Genomic DNA, 17,371 nt, shown 5'->3' with positions numbered 1-17,371 from the left:
AGCAGGCGCTTCCTTCATTTCTCCGTCAGACCCCCAAGTCACTACACTCAACGGTCCACACTGCTTAGCAACGCCTCCCACAGTCCCGGTGATTGGCTTCCGCTAAGCCCCGCCTTGGCCACGCCCCCAAGCTCCAAGCTTCTACCTCCGTGCAACCTCTGTGTTTTCTGTGGCTTCTTCGCCTCTGTATCCTGTGACTGCAGTGGCAATCATGGACAGGAATGTCACCAGTGACACCGTGGAAGTGCTACCCCAGCACAAGTTCGACGTCAGGTCCCTGGAGACCTACCTGAACCAGCATTTGCCTGGCTTTGGGGCAGTTCCCCGGGCTGTGCTGACCGTAACTCAATACAGGTATCTATCATAGTCTTCACCTCCAGCTGGAGCAAGTCTGTGCTTGGCGCTTTTCTTCCTTTGGCCCTGCGTAGGTTTCTCAGTTGCCATTCGCGATTTGTTTCCACGCAAGGGCGCTTCCTGTATGGCTAGTCCTTGAACCCCGGGCTAGTTTGTATTAGAGGGCAGTAGTAGAAGTGCAGTGTCCCTTATGCAATGCAATCTTGTTAAGTACTAAAATCATTTGCCTGATTCACTGAGATGGATGAACCTGGTCGCTTTTGGAGAAATAAATGCCTTCTATGACCTTTTGTACTACAATCAAGGACTGGTGGCGTTTTGTTTAATTGACGTTAGTCACCTGCAGCTAGATTAATAACACCACCCGAAGTATACAAATTCAGATTCAAGCCTTTCCACTTAGCCATATTAAACACCACTTTAGGTCCAAGTTTTTGAAGCAAGGAAATTAACCTGGATGAGATGACCCTGAGAGTACCTGTCTCCGCCCACAAGTGAATCTGACGATTTGCAACAGTTTTTCATTTTTATATGGTTGCAGTATAAAACCATTTTACATGGTTTTATATGGTCCCAGTAAACTGTGTTGGGACTTTCTATCTGGGGATTTAAGTGGAACATAAATTCTGAGACCAAAGTTTCTTTCTTGTAACATTGGTCTTTCCCATTAGTCTTGATAAGGAAACAAAATAATGTGGGTGAAAGGGCGTAAGCATTGAAATATCTGGGTGGAGATAAAGTATTACACTTCTGAAAAATAATGTTTTGTGATGTAAACAGACTAAAACAGATCAAAGTTCAAATGCCAGTGGAATTTGGCCAGCCATTTGAGCTTTCCATCCTGCTTTTGGACAAAGGTTATATACATACATACATACATATCCTCAGGCTAATGTGGTCCTATGTTGATTTAAAAATAATTCTGAATTAAGTTGATGTTCACCAAAATCGTGCTCAACAAATGAAATTAGTTGTGATACAGAAATTATTTCTGAATCCAAGCTGGTGTTACATGGCTTTAATCCCAACACTTAGAGGCTGAAGGAGATTGATTGTGAGTTTGAGGCCAGCTGGATTATGTAGCAATCCCTAGCCTCAAAAACTATTTTTCCAGAAATGTTCTATAAGCTTGATGTAACACACGTGTATGGAAGTACGGATTCAACAGAGAAGACACATTCATTTCCTGGACAGATGAAACAATTATAATAATTAAAAACATACTAGGCCACAAAAGTACCAAAAAATCTTTAATTAAACTCTGGGCCAGTGAGATGGCTTATTAGGTAAAAGCACCTGCTGCCCTGAGGTCAGTCCTTGGAAACCACTTTTTAGAAGGAAAGAACAGATTCTGAAAGTTGTCCTCTGACCTCCACACATGCCCCCATAAATAAATAGACAAAGAAAAACCACACATTTTCACAATGTAAGTGCAAACTTTTTTTAACAGGACAAGAACAGCAAACAAACACCACACCGGTTCATGCGTTGGTGAGCCAATGAGCTACATGGTAATAGTTTGTTAAGATAAGTATACACACCACTTGCATTTCTATATCCTAGCAACAGTCAAAATATGACATTCAAAAAGCTCTGATAACATTTTTTTAAATCCAATTACCTAAACACCAGTCTAATAGGTATGCAAGACCTTTGTATGAGACATGACAAAACAAAACCTTATTAGGAATTTTTAAAGAACCTTAGAAATAACACATATGAGCAGGAAAATTCCATACTGTAAATTTTTCTTTTGTCCCAGCAGATTCAAGGCAATGTCAGTCAAAATCTTATTTTTTTCTCTAACTTGAAAAAAACACTTCTGAATTTTATGTGAAAGGCCTACGGGTTTAACAGAAACATTTGTAAAGGGAAAACAGTGGCATGTTATTAGCACACAAGCAATTAAATATGTCATTGAGATAGAGAGCTCATAAAAGACCTACATGTTTATAGAAGCTATGTGACAGGGCTGACACTTAGAATCAGCTTGGGAGAAATGTGAAGACCCATAGGAAAAAAGACTTTTCAAGAGCTTGTGGTGGGATAATTCTTATCCCTATGAAATATTACTGTCTGTAAAAGAACAACCACTCAGGCTGTGGGTCTGCCTCAGTAAATAGAGTGACCCCCTAGCATGCAAGAAACTAGAGGTTCAATCCCCAGTGCCACATAAACCAGGAATTGTCTGTGGTGCATACCTGTAAGTCTAGCACTTGGAGATAGAGGCAATAAGATTAGAAGTTCAAAGTTACCCTTAAACAACTTCACAAAATTATCCTCTGACCTCCTTATGCATATTGTGGCATACATGTTCACACACATCATGTACATGTAACATATACTTATATATGTATATATCGAGAATTTGTGAATTGCTTAGGCTATGAGACATTAAAGTATGAGTCAGTATAACTTCCATTACCCACACTTGACATGATCCTGTAAAACAGGTAAAAAAGATATACATGCCCCTTGCCCCAGAAATATTATTTCTTAGGGTCAAGAAAATTTTATACCAGGTTATCAGGAAATCATCTACAAAATATTCATCATGTTGCTTGTAATAGAAAACACTTCAAAACAGTAATATTAGCAATAGAGTGGAAGAATAAATTGCTCATTTATATGGTGGACTCCATACAACAGTGACAATGATTCAACCACAGCTGTACATAACACATATAAAAACTAGGGACAAATATAGAGCATGTTACTTAAGGAGATAAAACTTCAAGAGAACAATAAGTTCAAAATTCAAGACAGAGTTATTCAATGATCTGGTAATTTCTTCAAGATACAATGTGGCATTTGTCTGCTGTAGTTATGCTGAGCATTCTAGACTTTGTAAACATTCTTGTTAGTTATGCAAAAATTTTAACTTTCAAATATTAGGTCATTTTGGGAATATAAAATATAATTAAACAACAATGTAAACATACAGCTTGACACAATAAAACATTAGCCTCATGCTTAATGTATGCCTACCATTGGGGGGGTTGAGGCCATGGAAGCTATCCAGGCATGGTGGACCACTGAAGCAAAGGCCAGAGATGGGAGCGTGCCTCATATGCTGAGGAATACAGACCAGTGAGAGCTAAGTCCCATAAGCAGGGGCAACAGGAGACCTGTTGATAGTCATAAGGACTTTGCCTTTTGCTTCAAGTTGAAGTGGGAAGGATTAGAGATATTTGAGTAGAGGAGTAAATAATTTGCCATCATCATTGTTTTTTTTTTTAACAGAAACTCTGCTTGCTGTGTTGGGAGTTCACTGAAGAGGGCAAAGGTAGCTAGTGTGTTACAAAGTTCCAGCAGAGGTACTTAAGGCACAGAAGTGTGGTTGGAGTAAAATAGGTGAGAACAGTTGACAGAGAAGGCACTGGAAGTCACGAGCAGCAAGGCTCACCTAGAAAAAATCTAAACAAAATGGGCATTTGGGGATTCAGCCACAGCACCCCAGTGGTACAGAAGCTGAAGAGTTAGAAGGAGGCTGCAGAGGAGTTTGAGGAGGCGTGGCTAGAGGGTAGAAGAGAGTCAGGGATTGCACTAGTGACCTTGAAAAGGCTGCATTAGTGGAAAGAGGGAAGAAAGCTTGATTGAAGTGAGTTCAAGACAGACTTTGAGGAAGAGAATTGCAGTGGAGGGCGAAGAGGGACCAAGAAGAGGCTTCGGAAATAACCAAACAACCAGTGATTAAGAATTTGTGCAAGAGAAGAGTCTAATGCAAAGACCTTGAGAAGACAAGAATTATTTGTAATCTAATTCAAAAAAAAAATGGGGTTGTCCATCAATAGGGTGGGATGTTTATGTAAATGTTGAAAGGAAGTCGGTGTGGGTCCAGAAGACCCTGCTACAGCCAAGTGGTGTAAGCTTGTGCAAGTTCACATCTGATTGTTCCTATTTTCTCATTCAAATATGACACTGGGTGATTAGTGATGAAAGAACGTGGAAGAGAGAGGGGTCAGAGGAGAAGAGAAATGAAGTTAGTGGGCTGAAGAAATATGGCTGCCATATGGGGTTCCCTTTGAGGTTTGTGATCATGAATTTGAAGAGTGGGCTTATTTCAGTAGATGTCAATGCTTTCCCAGCTATGTTTGTTTCTAGACACACCCTGCTTTACCAGGTCTCTAGTGGCAAGTCCCATCACTCTTATAATTACTTTGTATCGTGTGAGCATGTGCTCACATACAATGCTGTGCACATACAGAGGTCAGAAGGGGTTGGTTCTGTCCTCTCACTATGTGGGTCCCAGGAATGGAACTCAGGTGGTCAGGCTTGGTGGCATGCACCTCCCCACTGAGCCGTCTCACACCCCCCCCCCATTACCCTTTTGAGGAACTATCCCTGGGGACTGTCAGAGCCTCTTTTGGCCTAAATGGTGCTGCATCCAAGATGATACTTAGCCAGTTTCAGGAGAATAACATCTGCACCATGCTTGCTTCAGAGAGAAAATGACTTTCAGGTAGAGAACTCTCTAGCGTTCACTCCATGTCCAGCCCTCACATTACACTCACAGGTCAGGCTGAAGCTACCCACTAAATAACTTGGTCTAGCAGTGTGCCCTTGCTTGGCTTCCTCCCCTCCTCAAGATCTGCCTTGTCCCTTTCTGTGTGTGGATATAATGAGAGACACCATTTATAAGGATGCAGGTCATCACTACACACCAAGTCTACTGGCCCTTGGCCTTGGATGTCTCAGACTGTAGAACCATGAGAAGTAAGTGTTTGCAATTTATAAACTACCTAGTCTGTACTGTTTTGTTTTGTTGGCATGTATGAACTCTGCCAGGCTTCTCAACCAGGTAGGACCCACATACTCATGCGTTATACCCAACCTGTCACTGCAGGGGTACAGGAGATGTAGAACAAGCCCTACATTTCTGATGGGTTGCTACAAGGACTCTAAAGAAAGTCATCTGATTATCTCCTGTCTATATGCTATTTCTTATCTTTGTTTCAAAGAGACAAAGGATGGTATATTAGGGTCTTGTGGTATTGATGGATAGCCAGGATCTTACCAAAATAACCCATCCCTAGCTGCCCACCTAGCCAGAGAATTCAGTCTTTATCAATAGTCAGAGTACCATCTCTCACAACAGACTTCAGCAATTTCTTTAGCACCAGATGTCTTGTTCAAGTTCTTAACCATCATGACTATTAACTAAGTGGTTTGTGTGCCGAGCCCATCAGTGTTTTCCCACTGCTGGGTCCCACTGAGTGGAGTGGGAAGATTTAGCCAGTGCTGTGTTGTCCCTCAATGCAGCAGGGGCTTCTGTGTTTGTTTACTCCCTTTTGTCTTTGTTAGAACTGGAGAAAGCATTTCTAATGTTATGTTTGTAGAATCCTCAGCTGCCAGCAGGCTGCCATCTATTTAGTATCACCATGAACTTGTCCTCCATGAGCTGCTGGAGGCACCCCTGTGGTCACCCCAGCATTGAGATACATTTATTTTGGTTCTTATCTTTTCTGACATTTCATTAGGATTTCAGGAAGAAGCAGACATGTTTATAATTGAGCTTTAATAAACCTTTTTTTTCTCCAGATCTGGACAGTCCAATCCAACCTTTTTCCTCCAGAAAGGATCTCAAGCCTATGTTCTGAGGAAGAAACCACCGGGCTCTCTTCTTCCCAAGGCACATAAGGTATGGTACAGACACACAGCGAGTAGTTCTGCCAATACAGGTTGCTGTCCCTGAAAACCACGAAGGCCATTCAAGCTGCACTGGGAAGTCTTCTCGCCATTACTGCTAGTGGAAACGCACTTCTCTTTTAGCTAAATATTCTCTTCAGTTGCACACCCTTTTGTTTGAAAAAGCAGGAAATCTAAAGCTGTGTTTAAACCGTCATTCTGAACACCACCAGGTCTCCTGTGGGCTTCAAAAACAGGAATTACCTTGGGATAGTTAGAGAAGACAAGAGGACATAGATCCAAGTATTGGAGAACATTCTAAGTGTTCTGTGTGTGTAGATGGCACTGTACTCATGTGCTTTATTTACATAAGATACTTTATTTTGTATACGTCAAATAACGTAAGGAAGAGTTGAGGTTATAGCTTAGTAGTAGAGCTTTTGTCTGGCATGTGCAAGTGTGAGTTCTTCGGTTCATTCCTAGTATCGCACAGGAAGGAAGGGAAGGTGGATGTGTGGAGGAGGGAAGGTAAGAAGGAAGGTGTGTGTTCTGCAAGCCGCTGATCTTTGTCCGCATGGATATCTAGCGAATTTTTCCTATCAGAGCACCCATATTATACAGACTCGTAGGAAGACCCTGGGGGTGAGGCTGAGCAGAGGTCATCCTGGTGCACCCTGGGTCCAAAGCCTGGGGGGTGGGGTGGGCTGCGGAGCTTGGGTAGATGGAGTCAGGGAGCAGCCACTGCTTACAGCCTGTTTAGACAAACCCCACAGGAATCTGGCATTGGCACACATCACGAGAGCTCTGGGGTCAGCCATTTTCCTGCACCACTAACCTTTTCTCCGATTTGAAACGTACCTGATGCACAGTGGGCCTTGCTCGCTCTCCTGACCTACAAAGCCCTGCTCCTTCAAGCCCCTTTTGGGTCTGTTGAAGATAAAGACTACTGCAGGGCTGGGGGTGGGGGGCGCGGGACAGGGATCCCACGTATCCAGGATGAAGAAACAAGGCAGAGCTGATCATCGTGCTGTGAGAGTGGTGTGAAGTCGCAGGACGCTGGGCTCACAGGGCCCCATCTGTTCAGGCCACTTGGGCTCGAATCTTGCACTTGCCTGGTAGCAGCCCGAGTTTCTGGAGCCTCAGTTGCTCCATCTCATTTCCTGTTGAATTGCACAGTCGGTCTTAGCCTCTCTTTGCCCATTTTCCATTCTACAAAATGGGAGAACAATTGTTCTCACCCCTTGGGGCTGATTGAGTACTCCTCTCCCAAACTCTCGTTTTATACAGAGAGACAGAGGTCCCAAGAAGGAAAGGACTGTGAGATGGGAGTTACGTTTGGACCAGCGGATGTACTTCGTTCGTTCGTTCGTTTGTTTGTTTGTTTGAGACAGGGTTTCTCTGCATAGGCCTGGTTGTTCTGGAACTAGCTCTGTAGAGCAGGCTGGCCTCACACTCACAGAGATCCCTGCCTTTGCCTCCCAAGGGCCGGGATTTAAAGACACATGCCACCAGCACCCAGCCATCCTGTGATTTCTAATGATTGACTGGGGAAAGATCACTGTGAGGTTGAGGTAGACTTAATATCATAGTAATTGAGGAACACAGATTCTGACTTTCTTGGCTCCATCATATTCCTGAAAACATGAAGTAACTTGGATGCTTTAAAAAAAAAAAAAAAGTTGGGTAACTTTTGTGAATGTCAACATGGCATGAGTGAAGGAAAGCCTCACCCATGCCTAGAAATCTGTACCTCAGTAGCAATCCTCTTTGATTCTCTTCTTGACTGAATTCCACTAGAACACAGCACAACACATGCCCTCGGCTTAAGTCCAGCCCCACCGGTGTAGAGTAACTTGTCTTAACTGCCTCCGTTTTCCCCGCATCCACCTGTGTTTTACAAAGCAATGCTCCTGCTTTGCCATCCAGGCTGTAATTCCCTAACCCCTTTGTCCCCGACCTTTACCTGCCTCTCATTTCCTGGCACCAGGGCACTTACACACACACCTCTTTCAGTAGCCATTGGTTCCACTGGTTGTTCTCACCTTGGCTTTTGTGACTGCTCTGCTCCGTGGCTGCATTACTCCATGATGTCAAGGTGGGCTGAATGGTTTTCCCTCCTTAGGACTAGTCAGTCTCCCTTGCCTCTGGAGCAAGGCACATTCCGAGTGCATGCATCATCCTTGCTCACTTGTATCCCAGCTCTGCTATAAGCCCTTTCTGGGTCTGCATGTGTGTCCTACATGTCATCTTTTTTTTGTCTTACGTGGGCTCCAGCTTTAATACCAATCTGCTTTGGCTGCCTGGTTCTCGCTACTGTTACCTGCATCCCCACAACAGACAACGTGCCTGTAAGGGTCTTCATGCCCCTCCTTAGAAACAGGCTTCTCCCTTGATGCCCAGCAGGGATGGGTGACTTTTCCTTCCCACAGCTACCACCCACCTCCCCCAGCTCATATATCTGACCAGAGAAAATCCCTCCTGAGCCTCTTGAAAATCGTGAAGAGAAAGATGAGCCAGCCAGCAGGGAACCTCTGAGAACAGAAGGCTGCTCTAACAAACCCTGTGAAATACAGCCAGACCGCTGCCCTCACGCTGCAAGAGCCAGGATTGAGCCCCAAGCAAATGCCTATCCTTTCCACTCCAAATAAACCGTCACACTTTAGAGCTGCCCTACTTTGTAAGTGTAAGGACTGAACAAGCCTCCTACTAAGGGGATGGTCACTGTCAACTCTGGGTTATTTATTGGTAGAGTTTTCTACCAATAGCCTTAGTTAAGATTAGCTCACATGCGGTTATAAAATTTCTGTTTCTGGTTTCTAATAATCCTGTCTAGATTGATAGAGAATTCAAAGTTCAGAAAGCCTTGTCTGCCATTGGATTCCCTGTCCCCAAGCCTCTACTGTACTGCAGCAATGCTGCTGTCATCGGAACGGAATTTTATGTGATGGAGCATGTACAGGTAAGTTAGCAGTCTAATTCGGTTGTTGCTTTTCTTTTCAATCATGGGGTTAATTATGGCATTATATTAATTGAATGTTATTATAGTCATAGCTAATGTTGTTTATTCAACGTTTTAATACAGTTCCTTTCCAAGGGCTTACAATTTTGAGTGCACACAATGAGGTATGCTTAAACAGCCCTCTAGGTGTCAGTGAAGAGCTACCTATAATGGCAGTAGCCACACAGGAAGGTGGGGATATGTGTGTGGGGGGGGGGCTCTTCCACATAGAAAGAACAAACCATTGAGAGCAAATTAAAATTGTTTTAAATGTAGAGATGTGGTTTATAAGAGGCTTAAAGCCTGGAAGCAGCACACTCTATACAGTGCATGTTTTGTTTGCCAGCTATTTCAACTGACCATTGTGATGGCTTTGATAGGGTCGCATCTTTCGTGACTTTTCAATCCCTGGAGTTAGCCCAGCAGAACGTGCAGCTATATATGTGTCTGCAATAGAAACCTTAGCGTGGCTACATTCACTGAACGTAAAGTCACTGCAGCTAGATGGATATGGCATTGGAGTCGGGTACTGCAAAAGACAGGTAAGCTGTCTACGTTACAGCACGCTGCAGGCTTTTAGAAATAATGCACTAAAAGTGGCGAGTCAAAGTACACCCTGTTATTGAGTGGCTCTCTGAAATCTTGCCATTTTAACATCAACCGTGGCCATATTTCCAGATGTACTTTTAGCATGAAATGTTATTGTTGCTGCTGTTGTGTGTGTGTTCAGTGGGTACACGTGTGTGCGTGTATACATGAAAGCATGTGTGCATGGATGTGGAATGGAAGCCAGGGGTCAACCTCAGGTGCCATATGCAAGAGCCACCCACCTTATGTTTTGAGGCAAGGCCTCCCATTGGTTGACCTGGAGCTTCGTGGTTAGTCTGGCTGGCCAGTGAATTTCAGGGGTCCTGCCGTCTCTACTCCTCGGTGCTAGAATTCCAAGAATGTACCACCATACCTGGCTGGCTTTGTCTTCCTTCTTCCTTCCCTTTATCTGTTTTCTCTTCATGCAGGTTCTGGGGAGTCTGCTCAGGTTCTCATGCCTGCCAGCAAGCCCTGTACTGATTTTAGTTTTTAGATAACTTCTGTCCAGTAGAAGCTTCTATCTCAACTCTTCACTTGGTTTACCAATAGATTTTCTACTCGCTTTTGCCTCTCTGAGTTGTGCGAGGCAAATACCTATTGAGCTTTTGTGTGTTTAATTTACTTTTGGAATTCTTTTTGAATATCAAGAAAGCAGAAGTAGATTCTTGCCCTAAAGAAACTTGTGGTTGTTTTTGAGAAACCCATTTATGAGTCTCATATACACAGAGCTGAGAAATGGTGTATTTCCCAGAGTTTAATACCTATTAGTAAATTGTTCATCCCAAGAACTGTGTGTCCAAGGCATGGGGATTGGCATGCCTTTGCTTAGATAGGGAAAACTTATTGGGAAAGGAAGAGAGCATTAAGAAGGAGATGGTAACTCTTGCCGTCAAATACAAGTGAGACCAGGCGTGTGTGGGCTGCATTCCATTATGTGTGTCCTTTGAGGGTGGGGGTGGGAAGAGTCTGAGAGAACAGTCACTACGTGCTGGGTTGGGTGCTAAATGAGCTGTAGACATCCCCTTTTTAAATCTCTGCAAACCCCGCAGGACATAGACATTCTCTTCATTTTGCAGATGAGGAATCCAAGGTTTATAGTGAGACCCCAAAGTTGAAGGCCTTTGCTCTGTTGTGCTAAATTGGTCAGTCTGTTCCTCCCCACACTGGGCAATGGAGAGATGTGAACAACTGAGTAATGTGGTCTCATTTGTTAGAGGACCCTGAGAATAGGTGGGTTTGCTTGCTTTTAATTCTCTGAGCAATACAAAGTCTGATCTACCCCTACTGATCCATTTAAAATACTCTCTGGGTGTAGAAAAGGATTTAAATGGGAAAAGCTCTGTCTAGCCTTCACATCCCCTTTTCAAGGAGAAACTCTGTGTGCGTGTGTGTTGCTTGTCTGCATTTCATCCTTCCATGAGGTAGTTATTATATGAAGACCATTCCTGATACCTATACCAGTGTTTTTACTTCTTGTCTGATAGAAGCCTAGGTAGGTAAATGGCACTAGCTGGGAAAGAAACTTTAATGTTTGGGGTTTTTGGCTGATAGCAGTGTTTCAGGCTGCCAGGGGAATGTTTGTTAGTTGTTTAGGAGTAAAGTGGACTTTGGCACAGATGAACTTGCTTTAGAATCATTGACTCCCACATTCTATTTTTACTTCTATCACTTTCTCATTCAGGTATCCACCTGGACAAAGCAATACCTGGCTTCGGCCCATCAGGACATCCCTGCCATGGACCGACTCTCCAAGTGGCTAATGGAGAACTTGCCAGATAATGACAACGAGGAGTGCCTGATTCATGGAGACTTCAAGCTGGATAACATAGTTTTCCACCCCAAAGAGGTACCATGAATCGTGTTTGTGATGTGTGGCATAGGTCTGACCTGAGACTCTGGAAGGAAACAGATGTCCCCCACAACCTCCCTCCCCCCGTGTGCTAAAGGAGCCCAGATCAATCTGTCCCTCTTCACAGCTCAGACTGTCTCCACTCAAAGCCTCTGGAGACGAGTCCTACAGATTCTATAGCATAGGACTCTGTCTGCCTTTGGGGCTGGTCCTAATCTTAAACAGCATCACAGTGGTCACTTAAGAAGGTCTTAGAGGTTGCAGAGTGTCACTCTTATAAAAGATTTAAGTCTACTACTTAAAATCCTTAGCTTGCTTACATTCTAGCTCTTTCTAGTTCCCTTACATTCCTTTGAGTTCTTCTGTCCTGTGTCATGAGAATTTGTCATTTGTTTAGTATAAACTCAAGGAGAAATCCCAGAAGCCCCTTGAGGCTTCAACAGAAGAGTTATATGAGATTAACCTAGTCTTTCTCTGTGTAAATACACACAGTGCTTCTTTGGATAGAACCCAAACAAATGACGATTTATAGTTCCCTGAGTCTTAACTTTAGAGGGAGATTGTTTGTAGGGGCTGTGTCCTTCATTTTCTCCTCCTTCTCTCCTCCTTCTTCCCTCTTGAACCTAGATTTCTCCAAATCATTCTCTGCCGGACAGCCCTGCCTATCCTCTCTCCTGCCCAGATATTAGCCATTCAGCTCTTTGTTAGTCCAATCAGGTGTCTTAGGCAGGCAAAGTGAAACAGCTGCAATACATCTTTACATAGTTAAACACACACCCTCAAGCCGTTAAACAAATGCATCATAAACAAAAGTAACACACCTTTACACAGTTAAAGTCTTATTCTGCAACATAAACAAATGTAACAACTCTTTTCCCAGTTAAAATAATATTCCACAACATATGTCTGTATACCGCATCTGGGCCTCGTACCCATGTAGGTCAATAGCTCTTTCTACCTCCTTTGAGATCCTGCAGAATTGATTGCTCCTTCTTCAGACTCTGTGGTTCCTGAACAAGTTCATTTGACTTTTTACCCTGCAGGGGCAATGGCCACAGTCTGTTATTTCAAAAACTGTCATCCTTAGTACTTAGTTAACTTAAATATTTAGACTAGAAGGATGTGTGAGAATTAAAACAGTTCCTGAGTATAGACTACTAAGTATTTAGACCTTTAATTTATTTTTGCTGTATAATATCACTTGGGCTACAACTTTATATCCTAATCAAATGAGACCTTTTTTTTTTTTTTTTTCAGTGCCTCTAGATTAAACCTGAGCCAGTCAGGCATGTTACCAATAATCTGTTTCCCATTCCTCCTTTTACTTTTACTTTTTTTTTTTTTTTTTTTTTTTTTTTTTAGGCAGTATCTTTTACTCTGTAACCTAGACTCTGACTTGAATGTAGATCTGATCTGTGTGATTCAGAGCCACAGTAGCCCACAACCCTTCAATGGTATGTCTAAGCTTATCGAAAGACTCAAGGGAGTAAAACCATACACAAAGGCACTTGGAGGCTTGGAACACCCTGACTCACATTGCTGTTTTCTCTGGCAACGGATCATTTGCCTAAGTCATTGTCCCAGTCCCCCCCACCCAGTCTACCATAGAATAGCATATGGAGTGACCCTTTCAGAATACAAGCCACATGATGTCATGCCACCGTATAGAACACTCTAGTTGAGGTATCACTCTCTGCACTTTACCCTCAACCTCAGGCCCCACCCCACCCACCCATTTTTTACTTTTATTTTTTGAGACTGGGTTTTGCTGTCCAACAGCTCCGGCTGTCCTGGAACTCTCTCTCAGACCAGGCTGGCTTTGAACTCACAGAGATCTGCCTGCTTCTATCTCCCAAGCACTGTGATTTAAGGTGTGTACTACCACTTCCCAGCCAACCTCAGTCCCTTAGGTAAGCCATTGCTCTTATCTTGGTGCATATCATTTCTGTTGTGCCTACCGGGTTTCCTCAACCTCCAAGGAAGTGACTCCTGAGTGCAAAAGCAATAGGTTTTTATTGCTAAGAACTGAACCGGCTGGGACCTCACTCTATCAGAAGAGTAAGGTGCCTGCTTACAATTGCGAAGTGTTTTTAAAGGGGAAGGGAGGTTTGAGACTGCTAGTCTCAGCCCATAAGGTTTCCAAGGTTACAGAGATTGTTCCAAGGTTACAGTACAAAGTTTTTACAAGGCAGGATTGTTTAGTGCACCTGCAAGGTTAGGGGTTTTCTTTCTCTAGGACCGGCGGGCTCAGTGGCCTTGAGATAATGGGGGGCAGGGAGAATGTGCTCTCCAGTCAGGGAGTCATCAATATCTATTGGCAGAAGCACTTGCTCTTTCTGGTTTTCCCTTCTTGCCATGAGCCCCATATCTTTTAGTTATTAATTTTCCCTCACAATTTCAATTCTGAAGATTATTTGGCAACCTTTAAAATTTCTTAAAACTATATTTACGTATGTTGTGTGTGGTGAGCTCAAGGCAGACACATGCCACATTGTGTGTGTGTGTGTGTGTGTGTGTGTGTAAGTCAGAAGACAATTTGAGGGAATCAGCTCTCTCCTGGTTTGTTTATATGACTTACTCTAAAATATGATTGCTGTAACAGTATATTTATTATATAGTTAGATTCATCACCAGAGCAAATGCTGGCTCATCCATCAATTCTTAAAATGTAATTCATCATTAGAATTTCTTTTTTACTACAGCTCCTCCGGTTGAGAAGTTTAAGCTGTTTTTTTTTTTTTTTTTTTTTTTTTTTTTTGCATCTGTCTATTAGCAGAGATGTCAGGGCAGAGAGGAGGTTTGGCAGCCCCCAGGAGAACCAGAGGCCTTGGCTCTAGACAGCTGAGGCTGGTTGGTTTCCATGAGATACGCCTCTGTGGGAAAGAACTACAAACTATGACCTCAGGTTGCATTTTGATGGAAGCGTGATTGTTGAATGTATGGAATCTTCTGCTTCCTTATTCTGTTTGTCTTCATTTCAACGTGGCAAAGGCCTGTGTACATCTTGTTGCAGAGTCGGGTTATAGCGGTGCTGGACTGGGAGCTTTCGACCTTCGGCCACCCTTTGTCCGACTTGGCCCATCTGTCCTTGTTTTACTTTTGGCCTAGGACACTGCCCATGATAAATGGAGGCTCTCACATTCAAGAGAACACAGGTACAGAAGAGCAGCTACCAAAGCTGCCTTTCATACAAACTCCCCCTTATCACTGTCAGAGCTGAAGGACTTAAGTTTCTTGCAGTTTTATGAGGATTTTGTTCCTTTAAAATGTTTCTAATTCATCTCTCGGGTTTTCTAAACTTAGCATTTCACTTTTCATAATCTGTGGCAATACACAATTTTTCATATTTATTACTTAGGGTATCAGTATTTAGAACAGGCTTAGTGGTGACTGTCTTTGCATTGCATGCCATATTGTGTCTTCTGTGCTATATTAAAGTTTATGCTGTGTGCTGTTTTCGTAGGAATACCATTGATGGAAGAGCTGATTTCGATATATTGCCGTCGCAGGGGAATTGACCCTGATCTTCCTAACTGGAATTTCTTTATGGCCCTTTCTTTTTTTAAGTTGGCTGGGATAGCACAGGTAATTATTTTAAGCAGGTGCTTCACCGTGTCTTGCTGATGGACTGCCAGCAATGCTTTCTGGTTCAAGCCCTTTTGTTTTGGTTCTTCGGCCACTGTGCTCCTGGGAAGGGCAAGGGTGAGATAGGAGGAGCATACACATTTAGAATTTACAAAAAGAACTTCCATGGGGAGAAAGTTTGAGGCTCACATGGGTCAGGACTTTTTTGTATGACAAACAAGAAGGGCGTTGAGAGAAGACATATAATGACAAAATAGGGACACGCATGCAGGAGGAAAGGCCACTGTGAGTGCTTGGGGTAAAAGCAAGCTAAAGCCCTTCTGTGTTGAAGACCGAAAAGTCTTCTCCCCTTGTTTAGGCTGGGACCCACCCATGGCATGGAGCCACTCACCTCTTTCTAGAAATGGACTCACAAACACACCCAGAAGTGTGTTCCCAGGGCGATTCTAAACCCATTCAACCCGCCGATGAAGATGGAAGAAGGGGGCGTGTCACGTCAGAAGCGCAGAAATGGAGAATTTTGAAGAGCTGATTGACACTCAGCCAACCGTGCTCTGCTCAAATCGGGGAACAAAACTGCTGTTACACATCTCATTGCCTTCTCCTTGGTTTTAGCGTTTGATTCATTTTCATAGCTCCAAAGGGAAAACAGTGATCATTAATTACAGATGATGCGGCTTACAGGTTGGCTGTTTTGGCAGTGGCTGGGGTCATTTTCCAGTTTGGTTTATCAGTTACACCTATGCCTAGATTAGAGTGTCACAACTTCATGACATGAGTGTGACTCTCACTCAGAGGCACAGAGTTACCTCTCATGTAAGTTTACTGCCTCAGGGGTCTGACTGACATCTATGGCCCCAGTGGGTTTTAGTCCCGCATACGGATGGTAAACTCAGAGGACTAATTAGATAGTTGAGGTACCATTTTCAATAGATTTGAATTGTCCTATGTTTATTATTTGTAGGGAGTCTATAGTAGATACCTCTTGGGAAACAACTCATCTGAGGACAGCTTTCTGACTGCCAATACTGTGCAGCCCCTGGCGGAAACTGGAATTCAGCTCTCAAAAAGGTAAGGAAAACAGAGTCTTTGGGTAAGTCACTTCACAGCCTCTATTAGCTAGGTCTCAGAAAACCAAGAGCTAGCCTGGGGTCATCTCTTCACTTAAATGGTTCTTATAATATTTGTTACTTACATGTACATGATATTATTAGATTATTTATTAATTTAGCGATACTACTTTTTTTTAACACAGTGTCTTTGAAACTATGACTCTATTGAGGCAGTATTTCTGAGGAGTCTAACACACTTTTCCAGTCACACTCCTGTCTCTCCTACAATGTGTGTATAATGCTTTCCAGGAAATTTCTTAAGCCTTCACTTACCTCTGATATAATGTTGAAACATGTTCTCTCTCTCTCTCTCTCTCTCTCTCTCTCTCTCTCTCTCTCTCTCTCTCTCTTTTAAGGTTATATTTAAAATTCCCTGTGGTGGTATCTGAGAAACAAGCATGATTTGGGCAGTACCTTCCTTGTCCCTTTGTGGTGGTGACAGCCAATGTCACTAAAGCTAGCACTGACTGAGGCCATGCAAGGCTGTGTTTTCCCAAGTAGCTCTTTAAGCATTCAAGCTTAGTGTTCAGAATAAAGCAATCCTACCTTTACTCCATGCTATAAACAAAACAAAACAGAAATGTCCATGGAGCTAAGGTTGTACCTCTGCAATGGAGCAATTGCCTGGCATTCGCAAGGCTCTGTCTGGTTTTGCTCCCTCGAGCTGCAGATAGCTAATAAAGCAGAATTGGGCAACAATAAGCCCAAGCCTCTCAGATTCTCAGATATGGTAGCTCTTCCTAAGGCTATTTTTGGTAAGCTGGGGAGACTTTACCTTGTTTTATTTTGTTTTTATTTTTTGTTTTTGACACTTTGTTTTAAGAAATACATGATAACGACTTTGACTTTGGGCATCTTTGTAACATCCTCTTTCTTTCTTTCTTTTCGCCAAGAGCTTTCAGAACTGTACTGCCACAGGTTGACCCTAAAAACCAGTTGTTTGCACAGACCAGGAGAGGCCAGGAAGTTCTTGCTAAAGTGAAGCAGTTCATGAGACAGCACATCTTTCCTGCTGAAAAGGTAGAGTATGACAGGACATCAACGATGCCTATCTCGTGGTGGTCAGACTCCCCTCCATTCTCCACACCCCTTAAACCCGAGCCTTACTGACATTTAAAGCTAAAATGTGCCCGGGGGGGTATGCACATACATCTATGGGAGGCCAGAGGGAACAAGCCTCGAGGGCCCAGAAATAAGGAGTAAAAGTTACATCTGGGTTCCCTTTGCGGCAGTGACCTTCAGCTTTGAGAGTTTGAG

At 43.2% G+C, this 17,371-nt stretch overlaps 1 protein-coding gene across 1 annotated transcript in view; it reads left to right on the top strand.

The window, feature by feature from the left end:
* The first annotated feature begins 138 nt into the window (after positions 1-138).
* Positions 139-17,371, top strand: part of Acad11 (acyl-CoA dehydrogenase family member 11) — a 62,229-nt gene continuing 44,996 nt past the window's right edge. The window contains exons 1-9 of the mRNA XM_051205918.1: positions 139-354; positions 5,896-5,995; positions 8,816-8,941; positions 9,361-9,522; positions 11,250-11,414; positions 14,431-14,572; positions 14,881-15,002; positions 15,967-16,073; positions 17,008-17,134. Coding sequence (XP_051061875.1) covers positions 212-354; positions 5,896-5,995; positions 8,816-8,941; positions 9,361-9,522; positions 11,250-11,414; positions 14,431-14,572; positions 14,881-15,002; positions 15,967-16,073; positions 17,008-17,134 — 1,194 coding nt within the window. The 5' untranslated portion in view covers positions 139-211. The remainder of the gene's footprint in view (positions 355-5,895; positions 5,996-8,815; positions 8,942-9,360; positions 9,523-11,249; positions 11,415-14,430; positions 14,573-14,880; positions 15,003-15,966; positions 16,074-17,007; positions 17,135-17,371) is intronic.

Source organism: Phodopus roborovskii, unplaced genomic scaffold (assembly GCF_943737965.1).
Source record: "Phodopus roborovskii unplaced genomic scaffold, PHOROB, whole genome shotgun sequence".
Classification (NCBI taxonomy): Eukaryota; Metazoa; Chordata; class Mammalia; order Rodentia; family Cricetidae; genus Phodopus; species Phodopus roborovskii.
This window is presented reverse-complemented; position numbering and strand designations above follow the sequence as displayed.